Below are 17827 nucleotides of genomic sequence, written 5' to 3' on the forward strand. Positions count from 1 at the left end.
CATCACCCCCTGTGCTCCCTGACCTACCGGTTGGCTCCTTGTTCTCATCCTTGTTTTCAAATCTCTCTATGGCCTCGCCCCTCCCTATCTCTGTAACCTCCTCCAACCCCACAACCTTCCGAGATCTCTGCGCTCCTCCAATTCTGGCCTCTTGCGCATCCCCGATTTTAACCGCTCCACCATTGCCGGCCGTGCCTTCAGCTGCCAAGGCCCTAAGCTCTGGAATTCCCTCCCTAAACCTCTCAGTATCTTTCTCCTCCTTTAAGACATATCCGATAGATAGATTTCTAGACACAAAAGGCAACAAGGGGTATGGGAAGAGAGCGGAATATGGTATTGAGATAGAGGATCAGCCATGATCATATTGAATGGCGGAGCAGGCTCGAAGGGCCGAATGGCCGACTCCTGCTCCTATTTTTCTGTGTTTCTATGTAAGACGCTCCTTAAAACCCACCTCTTTGACCAAGCTTTTGGTCACCTGTCCTAATATCTCCTTATGTGGCTCGGTGTCAAATTTTGTTTGATAATCATTCCTGTGAAGCGCCTTGGGATGTTTTACTATGTTAAAGGCGCTATATAAATACAAGTTGTTGTTATTCTTGCCAACGTTGCTTTTTCTTGTCTCATATTTAGTAATGGAAAAAGAAGAATTTAACAGCAAAGCTTAGAAAGAAGGAGCCACTTTCCTGTGTGATGTTACAAGGAGAATAAAAATTGTGAATAATTAATTAAAACCAACCAGTCTGAGCAAAGCGAGTCAACCAGGCTTGGTCGAAAGCTGTGAGATTTACTTTGTCCAACAAGACAGTTTGGATCTTTACAGATTTGGAGACCAGTTTGTGTGTCTGAAATGTGAAAATGTTGCCCAGAAGTTGAGGCAGTTTCAGCCAGCTTCCTTCCCTCGGTGTTTTTCTTGGCACTGTCACTTTATTGAGTGGTTACTTATGCAGCAGTAACTCTTGCTGTCCTTACCTGACGTGGAGCTCTGAGAGTCTAATAACCCTGACCCTGCTGGAAAAGCAAACCCATTCAGTGCATTTAAGAGAGATTTAGCATCACCCCAGTTCCAGCCCTGTTCGGAACCCTGGCATCCCATCTGACCCTGAGCCGAGCTTCCGACCCCATCTCCTCTCCATCACCAAGACCGCCTACTTCCACGTCTGTAACATCGCCCGTCTCCGCCCCTGTCTCAGCTCATCTGCTGCTGAAACCCTCACCCATGCCTTTGTTACCTCCAGACTCGACTATTCCAACGCACTCCTGGCCGGTTTCCCATTTTCCACCCTCCGTAAACCTGAGCTCATCCAAAGCTGTGTTGCCTGTATCCGATCCCGCACCAAGTCCCATTCGCCCATCACCCCATGCTCACTGAACTACATTGGCTCCCAGCAGCCCCAGCCTTTAAAATTAAAAATTCTCACCCCTTGACTTTAAATCCCTCCATGGCCTCACCATTCTCTATCTCTGTAACCTCCTCCAGCCTTACAACCCTACACCCCGCACCCACCCGAACTCTCTGCTCCTCAGACTCTACCCTCTTGTGCAATCCCCGCTCCCTTCGCCCCACCATTGGCGGCCGTGCCTTCAGCTCCCTAGGCCATAAACACTGAAATTCCCTCCCTAAACCTCTCCACCTCTCTCTCCTCATTTAAGACCCTCCTTAAGACCCAACTCTTTGGCCAAGCTTTTGGTCACCCCTTCGAATAACTCCATCTTTGGTTTGGTGTCCATTTAAAAAAATTATACCTCTGTGAAGGACTTTGGGACATTTCTTCTCCTTTAAAGGTGCTAGATAAATGGCAAGTTTTGGTTTTCTTTCCTCTCCTAAAGGTGCTGACTCCAGCTGGGGCACATTTCTCAAGCCCTGGTAACCACCTGGTACCTCAGTCACACATTGGGAGATCCTTCAGGGTGCTCAGCTTCATAGAGACCACAGCTCGACACCATCCAGGATCAGATGCACCCCTGGAAACCACCATAAACATCCACTCCCTCCACCACTCCTTCCACCACTCCCCCCACTCCCTCCACCCCCTCCACTCCCTCCACCACTCCCTCCACTCCCTCCATCACTCCCTCCACCACTCCCTCCTCCACTCCCCCCACCACTCCCTCCACCACTCCCTCCACTCTCCCCACCACTCCCTCCACTCCCACCTCCACTCCCTCCACCACTCCTTCCACCACTCCCTCCAACACTCCCTCCACTCTCCCCTCCACTCCCTCCAACACTCCCTCCACTGTGGCTGGAGTGTGTGCAATTCCACAGGATGCCCAATCTGAATTGTATGTGACCCTCTGCCCTCCCGCCGCATTGATTTCTAGGGGTTTAGCGCAGAACGGGCTGATGGCCAATTGGGAGCTCGTTTCATATCCCACCTGATCCTCCTTTCTATTTCAAGTCAGGGGAGCAATGGGATGTGGAGCGAGCTCCCCATTGGCGATCGGCCCGCTTTGCGCTCCTGGCGGTGACCCAACTTCACCTCAAGAGGGCAGAGTGATCGATTCTTAAAGGGACACACCTATCCCTTAGCAGCAGGATAATACACGTAGATTACACTCCCTCACTAAATTCCACCAGCTCTCCTCTGTCTCAAACTTTAAGGACCTTCTCAAAATCCATCTTTTCAACCAAGCTTTCAGTCACCCCTCCCTCCGTGACTCGCTGTCTAATCCCTGATCTATTCCTATTTCTCACCCCTCACCGCCCCAAGACATTTTCTATATTAAAGATGCTTTGCAAAATGCAAGTTGCTGTTGTTGTTGGTCTTAGTCCTGCTACAGCTGACCTCTGACCCCACTCATGTCGTGTTGCCAACTCTCCAGGGTTGGCCTGGAGTCTCCAGAAATTGAAGATTAATCTCCGCTGCCAGCAAAAACCCCGGAGAAACATCACAGGGACAATTAAAAAGTTGTTCTTTTAAACAAAAATTCTCTTTGAACACTTTTGTTTATTTGTTATAAAAAATATTGGCGATGGTGGTGGGGGGGAAGCTGTTTGGCTGAGAGTCAAGAACCATCCAATCGTGTAACGAAGATTCTGTTCACTTTCCGATTGCCGTGGGAAGGCGGGGCTCCGCGAGGATGGGCGTGTCGGGTGACCAATGGCGGGAGAGTGGGGGCGGGGCAGTTGGCGGTTGGAGGTCATGTGATGAAACCTGCAGGAATTCGTCCAGCCAGAGTTGGCGACCCTAACACTTATGGTGGGTTCCAAAGAAGAGGCTGGGAAGCCCACCAAAAATATTTCAAGCGGTCTCTCGGCCACAGAAATGGGCCTGGGTGCGGGTGGGGGGCGGGGTGGTGAGGGGAAATCTTGTGGGGGCATGGAGGGGCAGAAGTTCTGCCGTGCTGAAGATGGATCTCGCTTCCTAAAAGCTTCTGCCTCTGTGGGCCTACGTTCCACGTAGTTGCCAACTCTGGTTCGACGTATCCCTGGAGGTTTCAATCACATGACCAACTGCCCTGCCCCCCCACTCCCCAGCCATTGGTCGCCCCACACGTCCATCGTCACGGCGCCCCACCTTCCCACAGCCAATCGGACAGCAAACAGACTCTATGGGCAGGATTTTCAGTGTGCCGTGGAGTTGGGATTGGAGGAGTGTAGGGGGTTAAAATCCTGAAATCAGGGGTCCTGACCCCTTCCCGCCCCCAACCCGCCTCCATGCCAGTTTCAAAGGAGACGGGTACCCGCCCCGCACTGGGACCCGCCTCCCCGAGGCGGGAAGGGATTAGTGCCAATTAACTGCCTGTTAACAGGCAGTTTTTAGCCTAATCCCTATTTTTGATGTTGAAGTGTGGGATTCCCGACGGCTCCAAACCACGCCAAGTTAGCAAGGCGAGCCGTCGGAATGAAGGACTTGGAGGGGTCGAGATGTCCGGTGTTCAGGTGAGTGATGGGTGCATGAGTGCAGAGGTAAGTGTGTTTGGTGTGTCTACAGTGATTAAATAAGTTTTACATACCTTTTCTCATCTTTTCGGCCTTCCTTTAGGTTCCGGGAGTCCCTCATCTCACTGGCACAGAAACCAGAATGGCTGCAAACTGTCAAAAGTGACAGCCTTCAGCTTTCTGTGCAGGAGAGATTTCTAACTGAGTCTGTGGAGAAGGATTCATGTTAGAAGTAAGACTGTCAGTGTTTGACAGCTTCAAACAGCTGTGAAACACTGATATTTCATCTGTCAGGACCTCTTGACAGATGAAATTTCAGTCTGTGACGTCACCTGTTGCCGGGTGGCCCTTAATTGGCCTGCTGAGCCCGCTGGGCGGGTTCAACAAGGTCAATCAAGTTAAAATCGTGTGGATTGGTCACATCTCGATGGAGGCGGGACTACAACCCCGAAAGCTGTAGTCCCGCCTCCAACCCGACTCCTGAGTTAAATTCCTGCCCTTTGTTTTCCGATTGGCTGATTCTTGACTCTCAGTCAAACAGCCTTTCCACCCTCAGCTCCAATATGTTTTTAACAATAAGTGAAAGTGTTCACAGAAAATGAAAAAAACACCCACAATATTTTTTGTCGCCCCCCTGTGATGTTTCTCTGGGGTTTTTGCTCCCCGCAGTGTCCCTGGAGATTAATCTTCAAATCCTGGAGGATTGGCAACCCCTAGTGTCGCAGTTCCTCCGTGACGAGAACACTTGAAGGGAATAACCTGCTGAACCATTTCCGATTGAAGGAAATGTTTGCTTTGATAACACGAGTGTACCCCAAACACGATGCTTGCGATACTTTGTTAAGAACCTGTTGTAATGTTTCAACAGTAAGCTCTGAATCGCACTTGCTTTGACAATAACGCTGAACTGTTCCCTTTTTTCCTTTGAACACAGCTGACTTTGGCTTTGCCCGATATTTACAGACCAACATGTTGGCAGCGACCTTGTGTGGATCGCCCATGTATATGGTGAGTGTGCACCAAAGTGACTACTAATTGTTTCGTTAAAGTACGGTAATCGAGTGGTTATGTTGCTGGGCTCGTCATCCGCAGAACGTGAGTTCCAAATCTCACCATGACAGTTTGAGGTTTTGGTTCCGTTTAAAAATAGGAAATTTAAAAAACTAGTTAGTTAAAAGTGACTAGTTAAACGGGTTAAAAGCTGTTGGATTGATCCAAAAATACAACTGCTTCACTAAAGTCCCTTTAGAAAGAAAAGACTTGCATTTCTATAGCGCCTTTCACAACCTCAGGACGTCCCAAAGCGCTTCACAGCCAATGAAGTACTTTTTGAAGTGTAGTCACTGTTGTAATGTGGGAAATGCGGCAGCCAATTTGCGCACAGCAAGCTCCCACAAACAGCAATGTGCCAATGACCAGATAATCTGATATGTTGGTTGAGGGATAAATATTGGCCCCAGGACGGGGCCTCGGTTTTCTCACACACGTAAAAGTAATTGACTCCAATCGTCTAACATCCTGTGTTTAGCTGCCTGGGCCCTGAGCTCTGGAATTCCCTCCCTAAACCTCTCCGCCTCTCTCCTCCTTTAAGAGGCTCCTTAAAACCTGCCTCTTTGACCAAGCTATTGGCCACCTGTCCTAATATCTCCTCATGTGGCTCAGTGTCAATGTTTGTTTGATAATCGCTCCTGTGAAGCACCTTGAGACTGTTTACTACATTAAAGGCGCTATATAAATGCGAGTTGTTGTTGTTCTGCAATCTCTAAGCTGCTTCCTGTGTTCACCATCCCCAACATTCTAACAAAAACATTGAGGGTAAATCATTGAACCGTGGAACAGCTCGGCGACATTTGCAACGAATGTGCTGGTATCACATTCCTCGATGTGCTATTTTAATGCATTCGTTAACCCCTTACTGTAATACTCCATATTTCAAGCTGTGATTCATGCCCCACATATCTCACGCTCTGTATTCCCCTCCCCAACCCCCCTTCTACTCCACAAACAATCATAAATAACCTGCCGTGAATCAGCTGACCCACTTGACTAAATCACAAAGTATTTACAGCACAGAAACAGGCCATTCGGCCCAACTGGTCCGTGCCGGTGTTTATGCTCCACACGAGCCTCCTCCCACCCCTCTTCATCGCACCCTATCAGCATATTCTTCTATTCCTTCTCCCTCGTGTTCATCTAGCCTCCCCTTAAATGTATCTCTGTTATTCGCCTCAACCACTCCCTGTGGTAGCGAGTTCCACATTCTCACCACTCTCGGGGTAAAGAAGTTTCTCCTGAATTCCCTATTGGATTTATTAGTGACGATCTTATGTTGATGGCCCCTAGTTCTGGTCTCCCCCACAAGTGGAAACATCTTCTCTACGTTTACCCTATCAAACCCCTTCATAATTTTAAAGACCTCTATCGGGTCACCCTCAGCCTTCTCTTTTCTAGAGAAAACAGCCCCAGTTATAACCTGTTCTGGGATCATCCTTGTGAATCTTTTTTGCACCTTCCCCAGTGCCTCTATGTCCTTTTTATATGATGGAGACCAGAACTGTTCACAGTGCTCCAAGTGTGGTCTAACCAAGGTTCGATACAAGTTTAAAGTAATGGTGTTATGTTAATTAGTGTCCTCTAAGTTGCAAGTTGCCAAGCGATATATGGAGCAGCATTCTTACCCACGCAGTGCGGTTATCAATCTGCCCGGGGAGAGCTCTCAGTGTTTGTCGCACATGGGCTGATGGTCAGAAACCGGTTCCCCAATGAACTGGAATTTTTACTTTAAAAATAATGATTGAAAGCACATTATGCAAATCCACACAATTTCTGTGTGATTCCGCCATGCCGCACTCGAATTAGCCTCGGAATATTGGAACTGAGGTAGGTTGTTCATCCCCTCGAGCCTGTTCGATCGATCATGGCTGATCAACTCCAGTTACCCGCCCTTGCTCCGTAGCCCTCGATACCCTCACCCTAACAAAAGGCTATCCAGCTCGGTCTTGAAAATTTCAATTGACCCCCCACATCCACCACCGTTTGGAGGAAGAAGAGTTCCAGATACTCGTTAACCTTTGTGAAGAGAAAGTTTCAGATTTCCACTACCCTTTGTATGAAAATAGGTTCAGCCTGTTGCAGGATTTGCATAGAATCACTATAATGCTGCACAATCTTCAGTCAGCACTAGAGCAATACATCTACAGACACAGAATATCAGGAGACACCCTTTTTAACCCTTTGGAGAGTAAAAACAATCATTCATGTGGGAGAAATCTATCACTTTTTTTAATGCAAACTTTGTCATTCAGACAAACGAATGCAGATATCTCCTGCAGTCCCCTTTTGGCCCAGAACAGGGTACATTGGGTATGTTGGGTTTTGGTCTACTTACGTACATGTTGGGTTCAACACATGTAGGGGTCCAGGCAACTTGGAGGTCCCTCTTGGTTCGACAACATCAGCGAGGAATGGAGGGTCTCGCCTGCAGAGAGAGGGATCTCCCAGGGTTTGGTTGTGAGGAACATGGGGACAGGAGGAGGCCATTCAGCCCCTCGAGCCTGTTCCGCCATTCAATGAGATCATGGCTGACCTGTATCTTTACTCCATCCACCCACCTCGCTTCCGTAACCCTTAATACCCTTACCCAACAAAAAATCTATCGATCTCAGTTTTGAAATTTTCAATTGACCCCCTCCAGCCTCAACAGCTTTCTGGGGGAGAGAGTTCCAGATTTCCACTAACCCTTTGTGTGAAGAAGTGATTCCTGACATCACCCCTGAACGGCCTGGCTCTAATTTTAAGGTTCTGCCCCCTTGTTCTGGACTTCCCCCACCAGAGGAAATAGTTTCTCTCTATCGACCCAATCAACTCCTTTAATCATCTTAAACACCTCGATCAGATCACCCCTTAATCTTCTAGACTCGAGGGAACACAAGCCCAGTCTGTGCAACCTGTCCCCATAATTTAACCCTTCTAGCCCCGGGGGTGTTTCCCTGTTTTTGCAAAATACAGTTGCTCCCAAACCAAATGAGAACCCAGAATAAGCTGAAGGAAGTACGTGACTGCGAGCAGTCCCTCCACTCGCACTCAGTGAGAACGCTGAATTGACACAGAGTAAACCTTTTGGCTTCCCCCACCGCCCCCCCGCAATCCTGTTTGGTTTCTTCAGTTTGGTTTCTGACCAGTTCTGTCTGCTCCTCTTCCGAAAGTGCTGACTCCTTAATAATAACCTTTAGGACCTGGGCGCCTGATTTGACTAAAAATGGCAATTTCTGTCTTTGATGGACTGTAGAGTTCAAATAGCTAGAATTTAAAATGGCGACTGCACTGTTCCCACCCCAGTTAGAACTTGCATTTATATAGACGGGGCCTCGGTTTAACGTCTCATCCGAAAGACAGCGTCGCTGACAGTGCGGCACTCCCTCAGCACTGCCCTGGTGCGCCAGCCTAGATTATGTGCTCAAGTCCCTGGGACCGCTCACAGTGACGCACTTCCTTAAACCCCAACCTTCTGATTCCAAGGTCACTGAGCCACGACTGACTCCTTCAACCTGGAATCGAACCAGTGACCTTAGGATAATCATTTGGACAAAGTACTGGACCTTGTTAATGCACTGAGGAGGAGAGGGGAAGAAGTTGGTGTCTGTATATGCATTTAAAAAATAGAGGAATATGGAATAAACCCATTAGGCCTGGACTAATAATCCAGAGAACAAGGGCTGGATTTTCCAAGCCCTGAGGAGGTGGGCATGGAGGCGGGACAGCGCGTAAAATCGGAGAAAGTGGGGGCGGATGGCAAACCCGCCCCCATCCCGCCTCCGTGCCCTTTTGCCAGAAGGCGGGAGGATGTGCAGCTTCGGGTCCCGTCTCCTGGAGGCGGGAAAGGCTTTGAATCCTTTTAACTGCCTGTTAACAGGTAGTTAACAGGCAGAAACAGGGATTAGTGCCATTTTACCGTCACAGGTGAAGGCTTCCCGACCTCGGAGAACCCCGCCAGGTTGGAGGAGACGTGGAGGAGGTCTGCGGCGGTCGGAGGCGCCTGGACGTAAGGTGTAGAGGTGAGTGATGGGTGCAAGTGTGGAGTGGTAAGTATGCAAGGTGAGTGAGAAGTTTAAAAAAGTGTTCACTTACCTTTTTTTACTTCTGTAGCCTTTGGCCGTGCTGGATCGGGAGAGCGGACATCCACCTTGTCAATTTCAGGTAATGGCTGATGGACCCTCCGATCCATCCGACATCTGAAATTTACTTTTTTACAATGTTTTTTCAGTCCTCATCACAAAAACGAATCAAACTAAAGAGAATGTCAGTGTTTGACAGCTTCACCGAGCTTCACCGAGCTGTCAACCGCTGTCATTTCTTCTTTCAAGAAGTCTTGACAGACAGCACGTCTGACGTTGACATGATCTGTCAATGACTTCTTCCCTAATTGGCCTGCTGAGCCCGCAGGGCGGGCTTAGGAAGCTCAATCAGGGGAAAATCCCTCTGGTTGGTCAGGCGAGGATGGAGGCGGGACATGGACACGCCAAGCAGTAGTCCCGCCTCCACGTCGCCTCCATTGACAAAATCCTGCCCCAAGAGTTTAAATCCCACCATGGGGCAGTTTGAGAAATTTAATTCAGTTATAAATAAAAATCTGGAAATAAAAATCTGGGATCAGTAAAAGTGACCATGAACCTGTCGGATTGTCATAAAAACCCAACGGGTTCACTGATGTCCTTCAGGGAAGGAAACCTGCCGTCCTCACCCGGTCTGGGCCTATAGGTGACTCCAGTCCCACTGCCCTCTGAAGTGGCCACTAAGTTGTATCAAACCCGCTACCAGTGGTTCAAGAAGAAGATCCACCACCACCTTCACAGGGTAACTGGGGGCAGGCAATAAATGCCGGCCTTGCCAGCGACGCCCACATCCCGAGAATAAATGATAAATAAATAGTGTCACCCGGCCTGGGTTACTGTGCAGTCAGCCTCCGATTGTTGTCACCAGTAACATGGGTGTGGCTGGTAGAATGACATCTAATTATCACGTAGCTGCCCAGTAATCTGACCGGTTATTCACTTGTAACATATCTGATCTAGCGTTGGCACGGCTTCTTGAGAGGTTTGAACCTTAAATGAAAGACCAGCCCTTTAAGGAACTTCCTTGGAGCTGTCCTCCCTCCCTCCGGCGGCGCAACTTCACCGGGAGTGCGCCGTAACTACACACGTCCGCGGGGTTTGTGTCGCACTTGCGCCAAAGCTACGACGCCGGAGCGGGAGCAGCTCCGAGGAAATGCAGCCGTTCGGCCCATCACCCTTGTGCTAGCTCTCTGAAAGAGCTATCCGTATTTATTCGGATGAGACGTTAAACCGAGGCCCCGTCTTCCCTCACAGGGAGATGTGAAAAGATTCCACGGCACTATTTGGAAGAAGAACAAGGGGAGTTCTCCCCGGTGCCCTGGACCAAGGTTTATCTCTTAAATAAGCAGTAAGGATCCACTGTTGTGACACAGTGAACTAAACCAAAGGCCAAGGTTTCTGATGTAACTCTGTCGTTACACAAGCAAGAGAGGAACACAATGGAAAGTGAATAGCTGAACCTTTCCAACCCTGTGATTCATGTATTAGTCTGCTGGCTGATGTAACCTCTGCTCAGATACAGTAACCGGCCATTATGAATCATTAGTAAAGCATCAACTGGCTTTGTTTATTTCCGAAGACGAGGGAATTTACCACAAGTTTAGGAAACAAACCTTTTTAAGAGGGGATCGATGAGACATTCAATGCGTCAATGGCCCCACCCCCTCAAATGTTCAGTCTGAAAGAACTTGCATTTCTATAGCGCCTTTCGCAACCTCAGGTCGTCCCAATGCGCTTTACAGCCAATGAAGCACTTTTATTTTGGAAGTGTAGTCACTGTCGTAACGTAGGAAACGCCGGGGCCAATATGTGCACAGCAAGATCCCACAAGAGCAATTTGCGAATGACCAGAGGATCGTTTTTTTTAGTGATGTTGATTGGGCGATAAATATTGGCCAAGAAGAAATAGTTTGTCTCTTTCTACCCTATCGAATCCTTTTAACATTTTAAACACCTTGATCTGATCACCCCCTCAACCATCTAAACTCAAGCGAATACACGGCAGGTTTATACAACCTGCCCTTCAAATCCCGCTATCATTCTGGTGAATCTGTGCAGCACCCCCCTCCAAGGCCAAAAGGCGGTGGATTCTGGGGGACAATTGGAGCTTTCAAGACTTGAGATTGATGGATTTTTTGTTGGAAAATGGTAGCCAGGGATACGGAGCAAAGGCAGTTAAATGGAGTTGAGGTGCAGGTCAGCCCTGATCAAATTGAATGGCGGAGCAGGCTCGAGGGGCTGAATGGCCTCCTCCCAGGTTTTTTTTAAATTTGTTTATAGGATGTGGGCATCACTGGCAAGGCCAGCATTTATTGCCCATCCCAAATTGCCCTTGAGAAGGTGGTGGTGAGCTGCCATTTCAGAGGGGCAGTTAAGTGTCAACCACATTGCTGTAGGTCTGGAGTCACATATAGGCCAGACTGGGCAAAGGCAGCAGATTTCCTTTCCTAAAGGACTTTAGTGAACCAGATGGGTTTTTGCAACAATCATGGTCACCATTACTGATACTAGCTTTTTATTCCAGATTTATTTGATTAACTGAATTAGCTGCCATGGTGGGATTTGATCTCACATCTACCAGATCATTAATCCAGGCCCCTGGATTATTAGTCCAGTGACATAACCGCCATGCTACCATTCCCCCTAATGTTCCTTACAACACTGGAGCAATAACATTTGAAAAACAGGCCTGAGTTACATCTGCTTTTCTCCACGGAAACGGTTGTGCGGAATCAGTATCTGTGGATTTGAGGGATTTTCCCGGAGCACTCGGGATGTTGAGTGTGTTTCAGGTCCAACGATGAACCCACGATTCTAACTCCTCTCTGGCCCTTCCTCACCAGGCCCCTGAAGTTATCATGTCCCAGCACTACGATGCCAAGGCTGACCTGTGGAGTATCGGAACCATTGTGTACCAGTGCCTGACTGGCAAAGCGCCCTTCCAGGTAAGCACGCCTCATCACTGACCGTGTGCTCTTAGCTTCATGTGGCTGGACTAGGTGTTGCCAACCCTCCAGGATTGGCCTGGAGTCTCCAGGAATTAAAGATTAATCCCCAGGACACTGCGGGGAGCGAAAACCCCGGAGAAACATCACGGGGACAATAGAAAAATCTTGTTGTAAATTTCTTTTTCTTTTAGCACTTTTGTTTATTAGCTATAAAAATATTGGAGATGGAGAAAAAAACAGCCTGTTTGACTGACAGTCAAGAACCATCCAATCGGGTAACGAAGAGCCCGTTCGTGTTCCGATTGGCTAGGAAGGCGGGGCTCCGTGAGGATAGACATGTTGGGCGACCAATGGCGGGAGAGTGTGAAGGGGGGGGACAGGGCCGTTGGAAGCGGGACGTCGTGTGATGAAACCTCCGGGAATTCGTTGAGCCAGAGTTGGCGATCCTAGGGCTGGCGCGCGGAACTCTTCACAATACCTCAGTAGCGCCCAAAAGCATTGGCCTGCCGTGTCTAATTTATTTATTCGTTTATGGGACGTGGGCGTCGCTGGCAAGGTCGGCATTTATTGCCCATCCCTAATCGCCCCTTGAGCCGGTGGTGAGCCGCCTTCTTGAACCGCTGCAGTCCGTGTGGTGAAGGTACTCCCACAGTGCTGTTAGGGAGGGAGTTCCAGGACTTTGACCCAGCGACGATGAAGGATCGGCGATATACTTCATGTCAGGATGGTGTGTGACTTGGAGGGGTACTTGGAGGTGGTGGTGCTCCCATGCGCCTGCTGCCCTTGTCCTTCTAGGTGGAAGAGGTCACGGGTTTGGGAGGTGCTGCCGAAGAAGCCTTGGCGAGTTGCTGCAGTGCATCTTGTAGATGGTACACACTGCAGCCACGGTACGCCGGTGGTGGAGGGAGTGAATGTTTAAGGTGGCGGATAGGGTGCCAGTCAAGCGAGCTGCTTTGTCCTTGTTGGAGTCAAGCTTCTTGAGTGTTGTTGGAGCTGCACTCATCCAGGCAAGTGAGAGTATTCCATCACACTCCTCACTTGTGCCTTGTAGATGGTGGAAAGGCTTTGGGGAGTCAGGAGGTGAGACACTTGCCGCAGAATACCCAGCCTCTGACCTGCTCTTGTTGCCACAGTATGTGGCTGCTCCAGTTAAGTTTCTGGTTAATGGTGACCCCCCAGGATGTTGATGGTGGGGGATTCAGCGATGGTAATGCTGTTGAATGTCAAGGGGAGGTGGTTAGACTCTCGCTTGTTGGAGATAGTCATTGCCTGGCACTTGTGTGGCGCGAATGTCACCTGCCACTTATCAGCCCAAGCCTGAATGTCGTCCAGGTCTTGTTGCATTCGGGCATGGACTGTTTCATTACCTCTGGAGTTGTGAATGGCGTCCTGTATTTGTGAAAGGGGCTATATAAATGCAGGTTCTTTCTATGTAAAGGTGGTACCATCACCTCCTGTTGCATTTCCCTGTCTGTGGGTGAAAGAAAGACTTGCATTTCTATAGCGCCTTTCACAGCCTCAGGATGTCTCAAAGCGCTTTACAGCCAATGAAGTACTTTTTGAAGTGTAGTCACTGTTGTAATGTGGGAAACGCGGCAGCCAATTTGTGCACAGCAAGGTCCCACAAACAGCAATGTGACAATGGCCAGTTAATCTATTTTTTAGTGATGTTGGTTGAGGGATAAATATTGGCCCAGGACACCGGGGAGAACTCCCCCTGTTCTTCTTCGAATATCGGCCGTGGGATCTTTTACGTCCACCTGCGAGGGCAGACGGGGCCTCGGTTTAACGTCTCATCCCAAATACAGATGCTTTTCATTCCACATCCAGCTTTATTTTTAATAATAAAACTAACAAAAATGCAGTACTTAAGCAGTGAGTTGTTTAAGGCCCATTTCAGGAATTAAACTATTTTTCTAATCATTTCAGATAAAAGTCAATAAGTTATGTTTGAAATAGGCTGGGTATCGAGCTCCAGAAATGTCCTGAGGGAAGGAAGAAAGAGAAAAAGAAAAGAAAGAACGTGCCAAAGCGCTTCACAGGCAGTGAAGTACTTTCGAAGTGTAGTCACTTGCTGTAATGTGGGAAACGCCGCAGCCAATTTGTGCACAGCAAGATCCCCCAATCAGCAATGTGACAATGACCAGATAATCTGTTTTAGTGATGCTGGCTGAGGATTAAATATGGGCTTGAAGAAACCAGAGCGTGAAAGAGGGGCTTTATGCTGTTGTACAGTGCCTTGCACTGCAGTTGGCTGGTTTGTCGGCTAGTTTTGGTATTTTAATAACCAGTTCGTTGGATTATGCAACAGGTGAAGGGCAGATGACTCTTGGTCATCATGACTTGGAGGTTCTTCTGAAAACGTTGCCTCCAGAATCTCATCACTGAGGTGATCGCACTTTAACGAGGTGCGAACAGTGGATTGAATCTGCTTGAAGACCTGACTTTGCCTGAAATCGGCAGAGCTTTTTAAATGGGTCAGCACCGGGTAAGAACTTACTGAACTACCCGAAATAGCCCACCCTCTTAATACGTTATAAGCGGCTCCTTTGTAATTGACTCCTGCGCTGATGGCGAACGGTTAGCGCCATTTGCCCGATATCGGCGGGTGCCCGTGAGAAGGGTGGGCGGGGTAGGTGGTGGGCGGGGGGGCGGACGGTGGACGGGGGGGGGGGCGGAGAGGGGTGGTGGGACTGTTCATTCCGAGTTAGTGGCGTTGTGCAGGTAGGCTCAGCAGCCAGTCTGCGCATATCAAGATCCCATAGACAGCAATGTGACAAATGACCAGTAAATCTTTTCTTAGTGGTGTTGGTTGAAGGATAAATGTTGGACAGGAAACCAATAGAACTCCCTGCTCTCCTTCAAGTAGTGTCGAGGGATCTTTCTATCCAGGCAAAACGGGGCCTCAGTTAAACGTCTTACCCCAAACACAGCACCTCTGACAGTGCAGCACTCCCACAGTGCAGCACTCCCACAGCGCAGCATTGAAGCGTCAGTCTAGTCCTGCGGTGGGGCTCGAACCCATGACCTCCTGACTCAGAAATGAGAGGCTCCCAACTGAGCCAAACCGCCGCTTTTGTTTTGGTTTGGAGCTCTGGTATTTGCTGGCTCCTGGCATGTGGTTTTCATGATATGCCAAAGCACAATTGCCAGAGGCATAGGGTACAAAAGCAAGGAAGTTATGATGAACCTGTATAAAACACTGGCCTCAACTGGAGCATTGTTTCCAATTCTGGGCACTGCACTTTAGGAAGGATGTGAAGGCCTTAGAGAGGGTGCAGAAAAGATTTACGAGAATGATTCCAGGGATGAGGGACTGGAGTTACGTGGATAGACTGGAGAAGCTGGAGTTGTTCTCCTTGGAGCAGAGATTTGATAGAGGGGTTCAAAATCATGAGAGGTCTGGACAGAGAGAAACTGTTCCCATTGGCAGAAGGGTCGAGAACCAGAGGACACAGATTTAAGGTGATGGGCAAAAGAACCAAAGGCGACACGAGGAAAAACTTTTTTTATGCAGCGAGTGGTTAGGATCTGGAATTCACTGCCTGAAAGGACGGTGGAGGCAGATTCAATCACGGCTTTCAAAAGGGAGTTGGATAAGTACCTGAAAGAAAAACATTTGCAGGGCTACGGGGAAAGGGCGGGGGAGTGGGACTAGCTGAAGTGCTCTTGCAGAGAGCCGGCACGGGCTCGACGGGCCGAATGGCCTCCTTCAGTGCTGTAGCCATTCTATGATTCTAGGGGCCAATACTGTTGGCCAGGAAGACCTGATGGAAAACACGGGACTTCCTGGCAGCTGGTCTTCAGAGATTCCTGTCAGGTTTCCCTTGGTGTCACTGCCACCTTCACCAGGCCAGCATTACGAGCACCCAGAGAATCTGAGTTACTGGGCAGCTTATTGAAGCAGGTGTCAGTCGTGGCTCAGTGGGCAGCACTCTCGACTCTGTGTCAGAAGGTTGTAAGTTCAAGCCCCACTCCAGAGACTTGATCATAAAATCTAGGCTGACTGAGGGAGTGCTGCACTGTCAGAGGTGCCGTCCTTTGGGTGAGACGTTAAACCTGTCTGCCCTCTCAGGTGGATATAGACGATGTTTGGGCACATTTTGAAGAAGAGCAGGGGAGTTCTCCCCGGTGCCCTGGGGCCAATATTTATCCCTCCACCGACATCATTGAAACAGATGATCTGGTGACCTATTTCATTGCTGTTTGTGGGAGCTTGCTGTGCCCAAATTCTATGCCGCGTTTCCTACATTACAACAGTGACTACACTTCAAAAGCACTTCATGGGCTGTAAACCGCTTTAGGACATCTCGAGGTTGTTTCTTTTTTCTCTGTTAACTTGTAAGTGTTTGTTTGAAACATGCCCATTGTGATCTACAAGCGACCTTTGAAGATAAATATCAAGGAATTGTGTAACAGAATGTTGAGGCTTGAGTTGGTACAGTACAGATAACATTGCAGTTTGTGCCTTTTGACAAAAAAAAATTGCTCTTTTTTTTGGGTTGGCTGATGTCGTTGCTAGGCGCAGGGAGACGGTTGCTTATTTTAATTGGTTAGCAAGCATTCCTGTCGGCAATGATTGGTGCTGCTGATGGTTGCAGCGTCCCCGGGTCTTGTCTATCTGTCCACCACCTATGTTGCCACAATCCCGGAGATCGGCTTTGAGACATGAGTTTGGCCTGCGGTTATAATGTCGGCTCCAGCCTGTAAAACTGCATGTGACAGGTTTGCAATGATTAAGCTCTAGGGAACGATGGGAGGCGAGGGGAATGTAGACTTTAAGCAGGTAGTTTAGCTTAGAAGAAAGAAAGAACTTGCATTTATATAGCGCCATTCCCAACCTCAGGACATCCCAAAGCAGCCAGTTATTTGCGGGGAGGGGGGCATTTCCTACGCTTTTCCGGTCATTTAACTTAGTGGTCTACCTGTACAGTTGATTCAAGTGGCTGGAAATGCTCCCATGGCACTATTTCAAGAAGAGCAGGGCCTTCTCTCGGTGTTCTGGCCAAAATTCTTCCCTCAAACACTACCGCAAACAGGTTAACTTTTGTAGTTTTCTTGTTTGCTGTTTGTGAGAGCTTGCTGTGCACAAAATGGCTGCCATGTTTGTCCAATGAAGCTGAACGTAAGCTCGAGGAATGGCACCTCATCTTTCGATTCAGCACTTCACAGCCATCAGGAACTCAACATCGAGTTCAACAATTTCAGACCATAACCTCGGCCCCTGTTTTTTTTTTCCTTTTTATTATCTCTCTCACATGGCAGCCGTTGATGATTCTGCCATTCCCATTTAGAGTAATCTTTTGTTTCTTAACTTGTCCCGTTCCCATCTCCTTTTGCCTCGCACCATCATCCCTTTTGTCATTTAATCTCTCCTGCCTTCCAGCCTATCACAGACCTTCCCTTCTGTTCTTTCCTCCCCTCCCCCCTCTCCCTGCCCCTACACTCGCTTAGAAAGTTGTTCCATCTCCAACGTTTTCCTGTTCTGATGAAGGGTCATCGACCTGAAACGTTAACTCTATATTTTTCTGCACTTGGCTCACGCTTCGTGGCGGGAGTGGAAGTCCCTTTCTTTCCTTTTGGTGCGGCGGTGTTTGTCGTTTCAACATGGACAAAGCCCACCAGCCTCGCGTTGTGGCAGTGACGGACACTTATTGCTGTCAGTGGGCCCACAACAACAGCAAAGTACGAGCCACAGCCAGTCCCCTTATTAAAGAAAGACTCGCATTTCTATAGCGCCTTTCACAACCTCAGGACGTCCCAAAGCACTTTCCAGCCAATGAAGTACTTTGTTGAAGTGCAGCCACTGTTTGTGATGAGCCAATTTGCTCACAGCAAGCTCCCACAAACAGCAATGAGATAAATGACCAGATAATCTGTTT

The 17827-nt window shown here is 48.7% G+C and overlaps 1 protein-coding gene across 6 annotated transcripts in view; it reads left to right on the top strand.

The window, feature by feature from the left end:
- Positions 1-17827, top strand: part of ulk1b (unc-51 like autophagy activating kinase 1) — a 203168-nt gene that overhangs the window by 80403 nt on the left and 104938 nt on the right. For 4 of the 6 annotated variants that reach the window (XM_086011911.1, XM_086011910.1, XM_086011909.1 and 1 more), the window contains exons 7-9: positions 4821-4894; positions 9032-9082; positions 11841-11942. In XM_086011911.1, the coding sequence (XP_085868037.1) occupies positions 4821-4894; positions 9032-9082; positions 11841-11942 (227 nt within the window). The remainder of the gene's footprint in view (positions 1-4820; positions 4895-9031; positions 9083-11840; positions 11943-17827) is intronic. The other 2 variants (XM_086011914.1, XM_086011913.1) reach the window with 1 other exon arrangement.

This window comes from Somniosus microcephalus, chromosome 19 (assembly GCF_052327205.1).
Source record: "Somniosus microcephalus isolate GS21.2 chromosome 19, FLI_Smic_1.0, whole genome shotgun sequence".
In the NCBI taxonomy this organism is placed as follows: domain Eukaryota; kingdom Metazoa; phylum Chordata; class Chondrichthyes; order Squaliformes; family Somniosidae; genus Somniosus; species Somniosus microcephalus.